The sequence below is a fragment of the Xenopus laevis genome, chromosome 5L (assembly GCF_017654675.1).
Source record: "Xenopus laevis strain J_2021 chromosome 5L, Xenopus_laevis_v10.1, whole genome shotgun sequence".
In the NCBI taxonomy this organism is placed as follows: domain Eukaryota; kingdom Metazoa; phylum Chordata; class Amphibia; order Anura; family Pipidae; genus Xenopus; species Xenopus laevis.
In genome coordinates this window covers 54,096,399-54,110,542 of record NC_054379.1, presented here as the reverse complement: position 1 = coordinate 54,110,542, position 14,144 = coordinate 54,096,399, and the positions used below count along the sequence as shown (strand labels likewise).

At 41.1% G+C, this 14,144-nt stretch overlaps 1 protein-coding gene across 3 annotated transcripts in view; it reads left to right on the top strand.

Moving 5' to 3' along the window:
- Positions 1-7,098, top strand: part of tmem181.L (transmembrane protein 181 L homeolog) — a 37,500-nt gene extending 30,402 nt beyond the window's left edge. For all 3 annotated transcript variants that reach the window (XM_018261534.2, NM_001134783.1, XM_041562017.1), the window contains 5 exon segments: positions 1,422-1,473; positions 2,606-2,688; positions 3,544-3,633; positions 3,886-3,952; positions 5,031-7,098. In XM_018261534.2, coding sequence (XP_018117023.1) covers positions 1,422-1,473; positions 2,606-2,688; positions 3,544-3,633; positions 3,886-3,952; positions 5,031-5,109 — 371 coding nt within the window. In that variant the 3' untranslated portion in view covers positions 5,110-7,098.
- Positions 7,099-14,144: the final 7,046 nt, after the last annotated feature.

Sequence of the window (14,144 nt, the reverse complement as noted above, 5' to 3'; positions counted from 1 at the left end):
GAAATACAAATGCTGAAATTTAATTCTCCAAAGAAAGGGGGGTTTATTATTTGCAGCACTTTTGATAGACCAAGCCCTGCAGGCTTCTAGATAATACCCCATTGTCTCTTCTAGTAATAGGACCCAAAAGCAAGGTTTGTGCTGCTCCATACTCATTGGGGATACAAGACCCTCTCTAAAACAATAAGAGAATAACCGGAAGTGACAGGGATGGTTGTTAATCACCCTGACACACAGTAACCCTACAGGAAAATCACTAGAGATATACTTTAATAAGATTAGTGTTGAGCATGAATCTCGTTCATACATTTAGCAATGCATGAAAATCTTGCTTACTATGAAGATTCTACATATGTTTGTGACTAGTGCCATTCAAAACACATCATTAATGTTGTATTTAAGTCAAAGGAAAGGTAATATCAGTGCCTCAAAAACATTTCCATTAAAGGGATTTTGTCATGATTTTTATGATGTCGTTTTTATTTATAAATTACACTGTTTATACTGCAAATCACGCTACAATATAAAATTTAATTCTGAACACACACTGAACCAGCAAGTGTATTTTTTTTTTTTGTAATATTTGTGTGTATTCAGCCATCTCAGGTCATTTTGTCTGGTCATGTGCTTTCAGAAAGAGCCAGTGCGGCACTATGTAACTGCTTTCTGGCAGGCAGTTGTTTCTCCTGCTCAATGTAACTGAATGTGTTGCAGTGGGACCTGGATTTTTACTACTGAGTGCTGTTTTTATTTCTACCAGGCAACTGGTTATCATTCAATTGTTCTGTTAGGCTGCTGGGGGGTAGAGAGAGGGTGATATCACTCCAACTTGCAGTACAATAGTGACTGAAATTTATAAGAGCACAAGTAACATGATTGGGAGCACCTGGGAAACTGACTGTCTAGCCCCATGTCAGATTTCAAAATTAAATATAAAAAAATCTGTTTGCTCTTTTGAGAAACGGATTTCAGTGCAGAATTCTGCTGTAGCAGCACTATTAACTGATGCTTTTGAAAAAAAAAATTCCCATGATAGTATCCCTTTAACAAGTTTTTCGATGGTCTCACTCCTTCTGCAATCTACTTAGGTCAGAAATAACACAAGTGCATGTATAAGGCTTAGGCTTCGCCTACTGCACCATCATGTAGTGAGGCAAGGTGTGTGGATTCAAAAACGGTTGAATTATAGAAATAGCTGATGTTTACCAGCAATAAAGAACACCAGGTAGGAGATTCTGCAAACAGAGCTGCACAGCAGAGGCATAGTAACTTTACAGAGTCCATTCTTATGTGCTTAAGTTGTTTGGTACCTTTTCCGTTAATTGACGTCAAGGTGTAAACAATGAAGATTACAATTTTTCACTTTGACTGCGGTTAATTTTGTTGACATTCTTATGTAAATTTACTTTTTCTCATTTCAGACCTGAGATTAAAGTTTCTAACTGCATTGACATTTGTTGTGCTTATTATAAGGTATGACTTCATGGGTTTTTATATGGTTTCCTATGGTTCATAACTGCTCAGTTCCCTTGCACATGTTTACCTGTTTGTTACTGCATCAGCCCCACTGTGTAATACTCTACAGTTCCCCCATACCTGCTGCACTAGGAGGTTGGTGGCTGCCAAGTTTAGCCTGGTCATTTCAGTCCCAAGCTTCATTGCAGAGTCATAGGGTACAAGCATGTTGCGGAAGCCATAACCAGTTCACTTTCCAGTAGCCGATTTATCATTTATTGCATTTTTTTTTTTTGTGTGTGATATGAAGGTAAGGCAAATGAAAGACATTTTTAGGATATCAAAAAATGTCTTCCTGTGCTAGTGGCTGGTTACCATGATTAACAAGTCTCTGTGTGTGAAACTACCCTAAGAATTGGCTTATCAGCTCTCAGCGTTTTTACTGCAGGCTGAGAGAGGATCTTGCTCCCTTCCCCAGCTCCCCAGAGTCAAAGCTCCATGTGCCTTCAACCTAAGCCTAGAACCAGACCATTGTATTTCGAGCCGAAATACGCCCTGCCAACAGAAGGATGATTTGTTTGGCGCAACTGCACTTTGTCTACTGAAATTGCATCCAATTTTCCCAAATAGACACAACTGTTCTTGCAATTTGTTGCAAATTGGGTTCAGTTGCTACAATTATTTTCAAAGTCTGGCTTAATTTCTGGTGTTCTTTGTTTGAGTGACGTCTGCGTGCAATTGGGTGCAAATGGGCTATGTCTGTTGAAGCAGGGTATGAAGGGAACCCTGGAGCTATGGCCTGGTCAGAAGGTGGAGGTAGCACCAGGGTTCCCCTGTGGCAATAGGTGCAGCAGCACATAAATTGTAAAAGAAGGCAGAAAGGCCTGAGCAGTCCTGAGTGTAACTAAAAAGAGCTACTAAGACTGGATTTTGACGCAAAGACCTTTAATGAAAGTGATTTTTGACGTAACTCTCTGCAGGGATAAGCTCAAGTTGCGCAGAACAGAAGTAAATAAGCCCTAATATATCATGTCGTGCTTATTTGCGCTGCTTGGCCTAATGTTACTGCTGCTTGGCCTAATGTTACTGCTGCTTGGCCTAATTTTACTGCTGCTTGGCCTAATTTTACCTCATGTCTAATTTCTTGCAGCATTGTCATCCTTTACCTGAGGTTTGGCGCACAAGTGCTACAGGACAACTTCGTATCTGAGTTGACAACACATTATGAAAATTATATCCTTTTACAACTAGTTAGCACTACTGCTCACGGGTCATTTTGTTGCAAAGACTTCACAGTATTTTAGAAGCAATCACCCTTTTTTTTTTTTTTACAAAGTTTTTTGAGGAAAAGGAAGTCATGACAGACAGAACATGCGTGTTTGTGATATAGTAGTTGTAATGGGGCAAAGCATACTTTCATCCTTCAATGTCTGAATGTAACATTTTAGATAATCAAACAAACCAACAAGTATTTTGCAGTTTTATTTGAGAGAAGCAGTTCCATTGTACATAATCAAATTTTTCAGATTAGATCAAGGTGAACTAATTCAAGACCTGTTCCTCAGGTCCCGAGCATTCTGGATAATAGGTCCCACACATGTAGCTTGCTTTTTGTAAAACTTATAGCTTTTTGTGCAGCAACTCTCCAGTTTGGAATCTCCGTAGCGATCTGGTTGCCTGTGTTCAGTTTTCTTTAGCAGCTGAGCAGAGGTTTGCAAGAAAGACTGAAGGATGAACAGGAGAAGTCCTGAACAATAAAGTAATCGAATGTAAAACTGCAGCCTCGTAGAGTAATAATTATTTTGCCTGACAGGGTCAAGTGCTCACACTTTTAAAGCTGAAAATAGAAGAGGAAGGCACATCATTTAAAAATGTGTTTTTTTGTTGCTATGAATAGGACAGTCTATTACTAAAAGTTAATGTAAAGTGAAATTATCCTTGAAAGGGCTTTGCTGGGGTCACATGTGTCTCTTAGTTATCACATGCCCCAACTGAGATTATCAGCCATATTTTAATTTACCTTCTCTCGTGGTTTGCTAACTTATTCCTTTAAGTATTCCTGGATATACTTTCTTTAACTATCATCACCTGCAGAATTTTTATCATTTTATGGCTTGTTGAACTTCTATCTCTACACGTTGGCTTTTGTTTACTCACCATCTAAGAATGCCCTATACGGTAAGTGCATATATCTTTATAAAACATAATAATGAAACAGCCTGAAACTGAAACATTTCTAGATCAATATGCTAATTTTATGAGGAATGGTAGTGTCATGGGTAGTAAATGACTACCCATAAAAAAACACCCAACATTTTACAAAAATACAACTGCGTGTAAATCTGTTATTTTCTGCTTTTCCTCACATAATGGCATTATATTTTGTTAATAGTGTTAATATACGTGGGTATCTATTTTGCTTTTTCCCAGAATCTCAGCTGAAAGATAATCCAGCATTTTCTATGCTTAATGACTCGGATGATGATGTGATTTATGGGTAAGTCATAGAGGAATTAAAACATTGAAACTGGTTTTATTGATGTTGAGATATATTATTATGTATTTTTAGAGCACCAACATATTGCACAGCGCTATGGACTAGGATTCAAAATATGCCTTGGCATTTCAAGAACAAGAGGCCCCACCAGCCCACTAAATAGCGTGAGCCACAGCCCTGCTGGCATTTGTCAGAATCCACAGATTGCATGGAAATAATTTCATGAATAGATATGTACAGGGATGCTCCTGCGTCAAAAAGTCGCCCCTGTACATTTAAGAGCTGAATTTCTGTTTTTTGAAAAATTGGCTCTGCTAGTGCAGAGAGCGCCATAGCGCTCATTGTACTAGTGACGCAGCCCCCCCTTGAGCCACTCCAAAGTTAAAGCTTTAAGCGAGGAAGGGATGGCAGCCAGGATCACCTCTAGATATGTATGCACACTGAACCTTTGTGCCCAAACTTCCTTTCACTTAGTGCTTCTTACAGCCATGGGTCCAGGTTCACTATATATAAAGTTGTTTCTATAATATAGGCAATAAAGTGGGCAACACTGCAAAAGGAGGTGCAAAAGCAGTCTGTGGGGCTCATTAATAAAGACTTGGCAAATTTGTATCTGGGTAGTATCCCAGAGTAATGAACTTTTCTCAGCCAGCTGCAGTTAAAACAATGAAAGCATGAATATGATGTTGCCCCATCTTTATAAATAACTCCCTATGTGTTTATTGAGAGGCAACAGCTGACTCACACTACTTTTGTTTATATAAATAAACTGCTGTATAGCCATGGGGCAGCCATACAAAGGAGAAAAGGCTCAGGTTACACAGCAGATTGCAGATGAGCTCTGCAGAACATAATGGTGTTATCTGTTATCCACTATTTAACTTGTGCCATATAACCTTTTTTCAATTTCTGCCATTGCTACACACCAGCTTGTTTGTATGAACTAAGAACTAACTAAGAAAACAACACGAAGTACCTCCCTGCAAACAAAAAACGATGTGAACATAATTTTCCCAGTGCAACGTGTATGTTTATCATTTGGATATTGCTATTTTTTTCATTATTCTGTTATTCACAGAAGTGACTATGAAGAAATGCCACTTCAGAATGGACAAGCCATCAGAGCCAAATACAAAGCGGAGTCTGACAGTGACTGAGTTTACAACATAATTATAAGAGCCTTTGAATAGAGCAGAATGCTGCACAGATTTCTTGTGCAAGGCTCCCCTGTTTATCAAAGAAAACTACTCCTTCCACAAATGACTATTTGTTTCCCCTTGATGAATATAAAACTGTATCTAGTGCAAGAAAGGCTTTATGATGGACCACATTATGATGAACAGAAACGTATGTATGAGTGACAGGGTTGATCCTCACTTTAACTGCTACATTTAACCCTGGAAGGACTGTGACATTCTTTTCTCACTAAGGAACTGAACTAGCATGTGTCATAACCTTTATATTCATTCAACATTTTGTTTGTGTATTATACCAAAACTTTTTATTTAACATCCCATCAGTGAAGGACCTGGCACCTTTACTTATCATTCATAGCATTCCGTTTCCTTGTATTTTGCCCCATTAGGGATTCATGTGTTCATAACAATCCACAGTAAAGCACAACCCCATTGTTTGTCTTAGGGCTTGGCTATGTTGTATTTAAAGGCCAGATGGTGGGTGCTGTGCACCGAAAGTCTACACTAGGGTGGGTGTCATAGCTACACTATTGATAACTGCACAGTAAGTGTAAGGGCTGACTAGCCAATACTATTTTAAAACATGCAAATTCTTTATTACAAGTCATAACACATAAGCATCTGGCACTTTGACAGTACAAATGCTTGGGCAGCATTCTCTCCTGTGTAGAGCCTGAGGGTTGGGGGTACCCTATGCTCTCTGCATCTATGGTGTCTGAGCAGAGCAGAGCCTAACCCAAATACTATGGTCCTTCTCTATCTACCTAGAGTAGGGAAGAGGCAGTTTGTAGGGACTCCTGGGAAACCTGGCAATTTCCCAAAAGAAATATAACCAAGGGAATTATGAAGTCCTCCTTTTTGTGTATGTATCAATATCACTTTACAATCAGGCTCTGCAGAAATAAGAAAAACAAAGACAAACATGCTTTTCAGCCTCCCCAGAAACCTCGTTTTTTGCTCTTTTTGTTTTGTCATTTTGGGGATTTTTTTTTTTTACTAATAGTCATAATTTGTGTAGGACACAAGCACTTTTTTTTTAATCTTTGCAGTACATTTGTATGGAATCTCTTATCCTAATACTAATTTAATTGAAGAATTTTGGATAACTGGCCCCTGAATAACAGATCTCCATGCATGTAACAACGAAGCGTATCCCATTTATTTAGCAGTAAAAAGTTAAAATGCAATATTCAGATGCACAGAAAATCCAATCTAGTCCTTACAGAAAAATATTGCAATTATATGCACACTAAGCTTGAGATATAAATGACTTTATTTAAATGGTTTGATGTTTCATCAAATCAGATAAGTGAATATAGCTTTAAAGAGTCTAACTAGCATTAAAAAATGTTGGTTTACAGGGTCTGACCAGGCAGAGTAATTTCTTTGAGCTTTATGTTTTCCAGCTGAAGTGTAAGGGTACTGTATGTTAATTATGCAAAAAGTCAAAAATCAGAAAACGACTTAGCTAGAAAAATAATTTGTCTGTATATGAGTTATTGTGTCAGGTGTGTTTTATTTTCTTGGTTTTTAAATTATTTCAAATTCCAATTAAGTCTTTGTAAGTGTCTAAAAATATTTCGGGGCAGATTTATTAATAAAGTTTTGACTTTGATTCCTGCTAAAAAAAAAATGGGGTAGCCTTTCCCATAGATAGGCTTTATGAAAAATTTCATACATGATACAAACATTAACCGTAAATCTGCCCCATAGTGTTGCCAATCTATTTTAAGTACTAACTACGCTGAACTGACAACATTTTGGTTAGAAGTGCAACTCAGGAATATCTTCATTTTTTCTCCTTTAAATAATTGTATGTATCTTCCTCGCAGTCTTTCATAAATGTAGAAATCATTTATGCTGCTGTGTATTAAGGTTATATGTGTTGTGCTGGAAATCTTTTAAACAGATCAAGAAAAATGAGACGAAAATTAAAATTTATAAGAAAAACTAATGTGTCTGTGCCATCATTCACTTACAAATGTGCACCTTACCAGTGGATAAAAAGTTATTTTACATTCAAAATAGCATTTAGCCTTTGTGTCTTACATTGATTTACAATTTGATAAATACATGTGAGATCCCAAGTCAAAGTTTAGAACAGGGTGTTTTTTTTATCACCATAGCATTTAAATAATTGGTTAAATGAACCTGGCATGAGCCATATATGATGTATTGTTTCCCAGCTGTGTTGAGTCTTGTATTGTATTGAGTATCAAAATGGTAATAAATTCTAATAACTATGAATTAACTAAATGCTATTTTGAATACTATATTCACTCAAATTGCTAATATTGCCTCATTCATTAAGATAAAACTAGTAAAATAACGCAAGTTAAAAACGTTTTACATATAAAATACCCTTTTTTGTTTTTGTTAATCTTTGTTTTAACTTGTTTTTTTTTTTTTTTAAAAAGGTGTTCTTTTTATTGTTTTAAAGTGTAACTGGGATAGGATACAGAAAGAAAGAGGGAAGGGAAGGGGGGGGGGAAGGTACATCAGCAGCGAAAACAACATATGTATGCGCAAAACATACGGCATTGCATTTCTCAAAACATACAATATCATCATGGTAATGTCAATAGATGTGCTTCTAACCAGACACCCCATATTCTCTCAAATTTGTTAGGGTGACCCCTAGCTTCATATGTCAACTTAATTAACGGGAGCATCTTGTTCACATACCCAATCCAGCCCGATCTTTGGGGAGGGTGGGGGGCCATCCAGTGAATGATCCTTAGCTTCTTGGCATAGAAAAGTAGGGATCTGAGTAATATCCTGGTACTACTGAGTGGTACCATATCGTCAACTACACCCAGTAGGCATATTTCGGGGGTTTGTAGAGGGGGCAGGGACAGGACCTCAACAATATACAGTGTGATATCGGACCAATATCTGGAAATGACCGGGCACGACCATACCATGTGCCAAAAGGTTCCATCTGCCACCCCACATCTTTTACACGTGGGAATGGGTAGTCTTCCCATTTTGTGGAGCCTGTTAGGGGTGAGATATATCCGCATCAGAAATTTGTATTGTATTAACCTGTCTCTTAAGCTAATCAAGAATTGGTAGAGTCTGCCCGTTGTCTCTTCCCACTGGTCTTCACTCAGACCGGGCATGTCTACCTGCCATTGCTTATAGGCTGACTGAAAAGGCGAGGCAGTGGATGTCAGGAGGAGTGCATATAAACTCAAGACCATTTTAGCCGTTTCTTCCTTACTTAATTGTGCTAGGACTTTTGGTACCACCATTTCTAGGTCTCCCGAGCCAAATTGTGCCGAAAATATGTGCCGTAGCTGAAGGTACCGAAACATGGGTAAAGTAGGAGTAGCAATCTTATCCCTCAACGCTACCATGTCCATAAACCTTGAGTTGACTACAATATTTGATGTTTTTTGAGGCCCAGTAGCCCATGGCCTCCACATTATAAAACTGCTGTAACTGGGAGTTCCTCCATAGGGGCAACATTGGAGAAAGCATTGGCTGTTTGGTTTTAGTTAGTCTGACCATATATACCCAGGCAGTATAAGGGGCTTTCATACAAGGAGGTAAAGTTGGATAATCCCTAGGCTTTCTATACACATAGTTCCTTAGGGCCTCTAGTGAGCCCAAGAGCCTGGCCTGCAATATAACATTGGGGTTATCTAAGTCCAGAGTTAGCCACCAATTAACATAGCTAAACTGGGCCGCAATATAGTAGAGGTAAAAATTGGGGAGACTCAGGCCCCCCCTGGCATATGGGGCCATCAATCTAGCAGAGGAGATTCTGGCTCCTTTGTTGTTCCACAGGAACGGTGTTATCATTGCTTGAACAGTGGAGCAGATTTGCTTGGATAATGGGGTCGGCGAGTTATCGAACAGGTACAAATATTTTGGCAGGAATACCATTTTTATAATATTTATTCTACCCCACAACGTTAGCGGAAGGGGCCCTCACGCCTGTATAGATTTAGACAGTTGCTGATTAATAGGGATTACGTTTAAGGGAACAAACTGGTCGGGGTCAAGGTGAATATTAATCCCAAGATACCGAAAGGTTGTAACCCACTTTAAGCGGGGGTCCGCCGTCTGGTTCTGTTCAAGGGAGGGTTCTAAGGGAAAAATTACCGACTTAGACCAATTTATGCGAATGCCAGCATATCTCGTAAAGTTGGAAAAAATATTTAGCACCTCTGCCAAGGAGGGGCCTGGGTCCGCCAAATAAAGGAGGACATCATCCGCATAGAGGGATATCCTTTCTTCCACAGGGCCATATTTTAAGCCTGAGAGACGTGGAGACAGGCGGATTTTGGTGGCCAGTGGTTCTATTGCCAAGGCAAATAGGAGCGGTGACAGTGGGCAACCTTGGCGAGTCCCCCTACTCAGAGGAAAGGTGGAGGAGGTAGTGTCATTTACCCGAACTTGTGCTGTGGGATTGTTATAAAGCAACTGGATCCACTTAATGAATTGCTTGCCAAACCCATACTGCTCCAATACCGCCCACAAGTAAGGCCACTCTATCGAGTCAAATGCTTTTTCGGAGTCCAGGGAGACCACCACCCTGGACCCCGAATTGTCATGTGGTACCTGCATGTTATAGTACAATCTCCTTAAATTGACATCTGTGGACCTCTTAGGCATGAACCCTGTCTGGTCGGGATGGATCAGATGTGTGATTATTTGTTGTAGTCTAACCGCCAACACCTTGGCCAGAACTTTTGCATCCACATTTATCAGGGAGATAGGGCGGTAAGACCCACAGAGAGCAGGGTCCTTTCCTTCTTTATGAATTAGTACAATTAGGGCATTGGCAAAGGATGGAGGGAGTCTACCTTCCTGGTTTGACTGCGACAAAATGTCACTCATCGTACCTGCCATTTCGGTGTTCGGTACCACTCTATGGGAAGACCGTCAGGGCCTGGAGATTTAGAAGGGGCCATGGTCGATATCGCCTCACTTATCTCCGCAGCTGTGATGGGGCTATCTAGGAGAGTGGCATGCGAAGCATGCAGCCTAAGAAGGGGAATATCCCCAAGGTAGTCTGTCAGTTGAGTATGGGTATAGTCTACCCTAGAGCGGTACAGAGTGGTGTAATAGTCTGCAAATAAGTTCGCCATCTGTTTCGGATCTGTTATGGAGTCCCCTGAGTCTGAGGTAAGTCTATGTATGATAGTTTGTGACATTGAGGCTTTAGATAGGTATGCCAACAATTTCCCGGATTTTTCCCCTTGCTCAAACCCTCTCTGGGAGGCATACAATAGCTTTTTTTGTGTGGCTTCTGTTAGTTTACATTTCAACTTGGTCTGCGCTAGGACCATTTGGTCATATGTTACATCCGTAGGTGTCTCTACATGGGCCCTCTCAGCCTCCTCAGCCTCCACTGTTGCTAGTTTAACTTCAGATTGGGTCCTAGCTCTCACCGTATTAATAGCCTGTATCAGAGCACCCCTAGAGACAGCTTCAAAGGCGTCCCACAGTATCGGAGAGGATACAGTGCCTTGGTTTTCAGCCCAGTATTGATCTGCGGTCATTTGGACTTTGTCAGAGATTTCCTCTTGAGCAAGCCATATGGGACTAAGCCTCCATCTCCTGGGAGCTGAATAATCACAGGGCTGTAGGGAAATAATTAGAGGGGAGTGATCCGATATTGAGCGAGGCCCATATTGAATATGGCTGATCTTAGCAGCCGTCTCAGGTGTTACTAGGGCTAGATCAATTCTAGAAAGTGTCTGGTGGGTTGCAGAATGACAGGAGTAGGTTTGGGTCGTGGGGTATCGAGCTCGCCAGAGGTCATGTAGGCCCATAGACTCTGCCCAAAGATTCAGTTTGCTAGCTTTGTCGTCCGTGGACTGAAATTTGTCAAGCGCTGGGTTCATTCCACAATTAAAGTCTCCCACCCAACACTGCGGAAGAGGGGGTAGTACAGCTACTTTAGCCAAGATAGTACACAGGAGCTCGGTTGAAAAAGGAGGGGGCAGGTATACATTGATTAACACAAATTCAAACGTGATAAGAGTACAGTGCAAAATGAGAAATCTATCTATCAGTATGGATTTGATGCAGGGTAAAGCGGATGCCCTTTTTCACTAGGATCGAAACCCCTCTTGCATGAGTGGAGAAGGTGGCATGATAGGCCTGCGCCACCCACCCTCTCCTAAGCGCTAAGACTTTCTGAACTGTAAGGTGGGTCTCTTGGAGGCACACTATTGCTGGGGACCATTGCTTAAGGGCCTTGAACAGTAGGGCTCTTTTGAATTTGTCATTGAGACCCCTGACGTTCCATGACACTAAGGTTACGTTAGACATTATCCTGTATGAGATACCGTGACAGATTAGTTGTCTCACTGCTGCATAGGTGGGGGGGAACCTGGGGGAGGGATATGAGGAAAAAGTGGGGGAACCCGAAACTCCCTAACCCGCCCTGTCCACCCTGAAACCTTGGGTGGGCCTTTACCTGTAACAAAACTTTTGCATCGTCCGCTTGGGACATGGCAACCCAACTGTAAAGCATTCAAACGTTATACACTATAATTAGGGTTCAATGAGCCCCTCTGGAATCCGGGTGTAGATACAACCCCCCCATAAGTCCTCAGTCATATGAAGGTGCACCCATGCAAATAATAGGAAACAAAAGACCCATCAGTCCAGATAGATGGTATTGTGGAGAATCATACTCACAGTCCCTTCAGATAATTGAAAAGGATTACCGCAAGACGGAGCCAGGCAGCAACACTGGGAGTAGGGTCCAGATATAAAGTTAGCGTCTCTCCAGCCAGTCCAGTGCATCTTGAGGTGTCGTGAAGAACTTGGCAGACCCGCCGTCGACCACTCTCAACTTAGCAGGGAAGACCGTCGAGTAGGCAATTCCTTTATCTCGCAGCTGTTTTCTGACGTCGGCATACTTAGCTCTTTGCTTCTGCACCTCTATGGTGTAGTCAGGGAAGAAGAGGACTTTAGCATCTCCAAGGATTAGGTCCCCTTTAGAGCGCATCTGACGCAGTATGACATCCCGATCTCTGTAGTTCAGTATCTTCGCTATCATTGTGCGGGGGGGGCACCGGGGGAGGCTGCCGCATCGGTATTCTGTGTGCGCGCTCAATCAAGAACATTTGAGAGAGATGTGTTGCACCCAAGTGATTCCTAATAATATTCTCAAGGAACAGCTCTGGTGCATTACCTTCCTGCCCCTCCGGGACCCCCACAATCCTGATGTTGTTCCGCCTTTGTCTCCCTTCTAGGTCATCAGCTTGTGCTTTGCACTGTTTCAGCTGTTCACGGAGATCAGTGATGGTTTACGGGAGGCTTCTTGTAGTGTCCTCCAGGTCGGATATCCTGCGCTCCGATTCCACTGTACGTTCCCGCAGTCTCTGTAGGTCTTGTCGGAGAAGTGCCAGGTCGACTTTTACCTCCTCCACTCTCGTATCTATTTTTACCTCCACCGCCACTCTCGTGTCCCGGAATGCATTGAGCACTTCCTGGAGTGTAGGTTCCGGCTCAGATTGGGAAGCTGGTGGCGCGGGATCCAGAGACTGCGATGGCGGCGTGTCGGATCTGCTTGTTCGGGCGCCATCTTGATTTTGCAGCCGCACAAATTTGTCGAGCTTGCTGGCAGCCGGCTCGCTCGCTTTCTTGTGGCCCCCCATCAGATGTTGAAGGGTAGGGGAAGAGGCACCTGTTGAAGCTGGTTTGGGTCAGCAGGTTGCACAGGATCGATAGTGTCGGATCGATTGTCCCCGGAGCACTAGAGAAGCGCGTCTCACTACATCGGTGGTTAGGCCACGCCCCCTTAACTTGTTTTGTTAATGAGGTTTTTACACCTATGAGGTCAGACAGAAATTTGTGCCCTGACTATAAAATGCTAATCCCTATTAATATGATAATAAATCTCCAATGGGGCACGTACAATAGGTGTGAAATGAAGATTGGGTGATCCAAAGCAGAACAAATTATTTTAGAATTGATTTGACACATGGAGAAGTTATACTGAGCTTTACTCCGTTTTTTAAAATGACATTTTTGCAACATTTTTATGTGGTTTGAAAGACAAGTGTCTGTAAACTGTCTTTCATTAAAAAAATGAAAGTGGCAGTTGTTTTAGGCGGATTTCTGTTTGTGAATATGTAGAAAGTATTTTACATCAGTTTACCACCACTTTTACTCCAAAAATGGTCTAAATCCACTTTTGTGAATTCCACCCCATTGTGTACATCTGTGAAGTCTTCAAGAGATAATGACACCAGAAATGAAACCTTTTTTTACATCTATCATAACATTGTCTTTGCATGCAATCTATAATGTTGCCATAAAAGTATTTGCAGATGCTTTTACATTACCCATCTGATCCCCCATGTTCCTCTATAAGGGGGCATATTTGTGCAGCGGTGGTCTGTTAGCATTAGAAATTCTAACTGACATGTTGAGAAGGGGCTAACCAGTCAGGTTTAGTATAACTATGAAGATTTTCATTCATCCAGGTCATGGTATATCTAGTATAGGTAAATCTAAAAAAACATCTGGACTTGCTGAGTAATCATTGAAAGCATGTGTTTGCTTGTTTGTTTTGTTTTTTTTAGATTTACCTATACTAGACCGTCAGGTTGACAGACCTAGAAACAATCAACATAAGCTATAGGTAACTTTAAAGGGGCAGATTTATCAAGGGTCGAATTTCGAATAGTGTAAATTCCATGAAACTCGTTTTCAATTTTATTTATTTTTTTAAATAATTATTCACTTATTTATCAAGGTAGTCAAATTTTTGCTATTCGATCGAATAGCTTGTATTCAATTAACTTCCAATTAACTTCGAGTTTTAATATCCTCCCGGGATAGACTGATACATTACAAATTCCTACATCAAGTGTACCTGACGCCTATGAAAATAAATGCATTTGGCAGAAGAGACTATAGCAGCTACCACAGATGCCAAGGCGGCAGATTTCCTGCATATGAGCGCTTCTGAAGAACTGTAACATCGTACCTTTCCACACATCTGGCTCTCCCTCCTCCTTGTA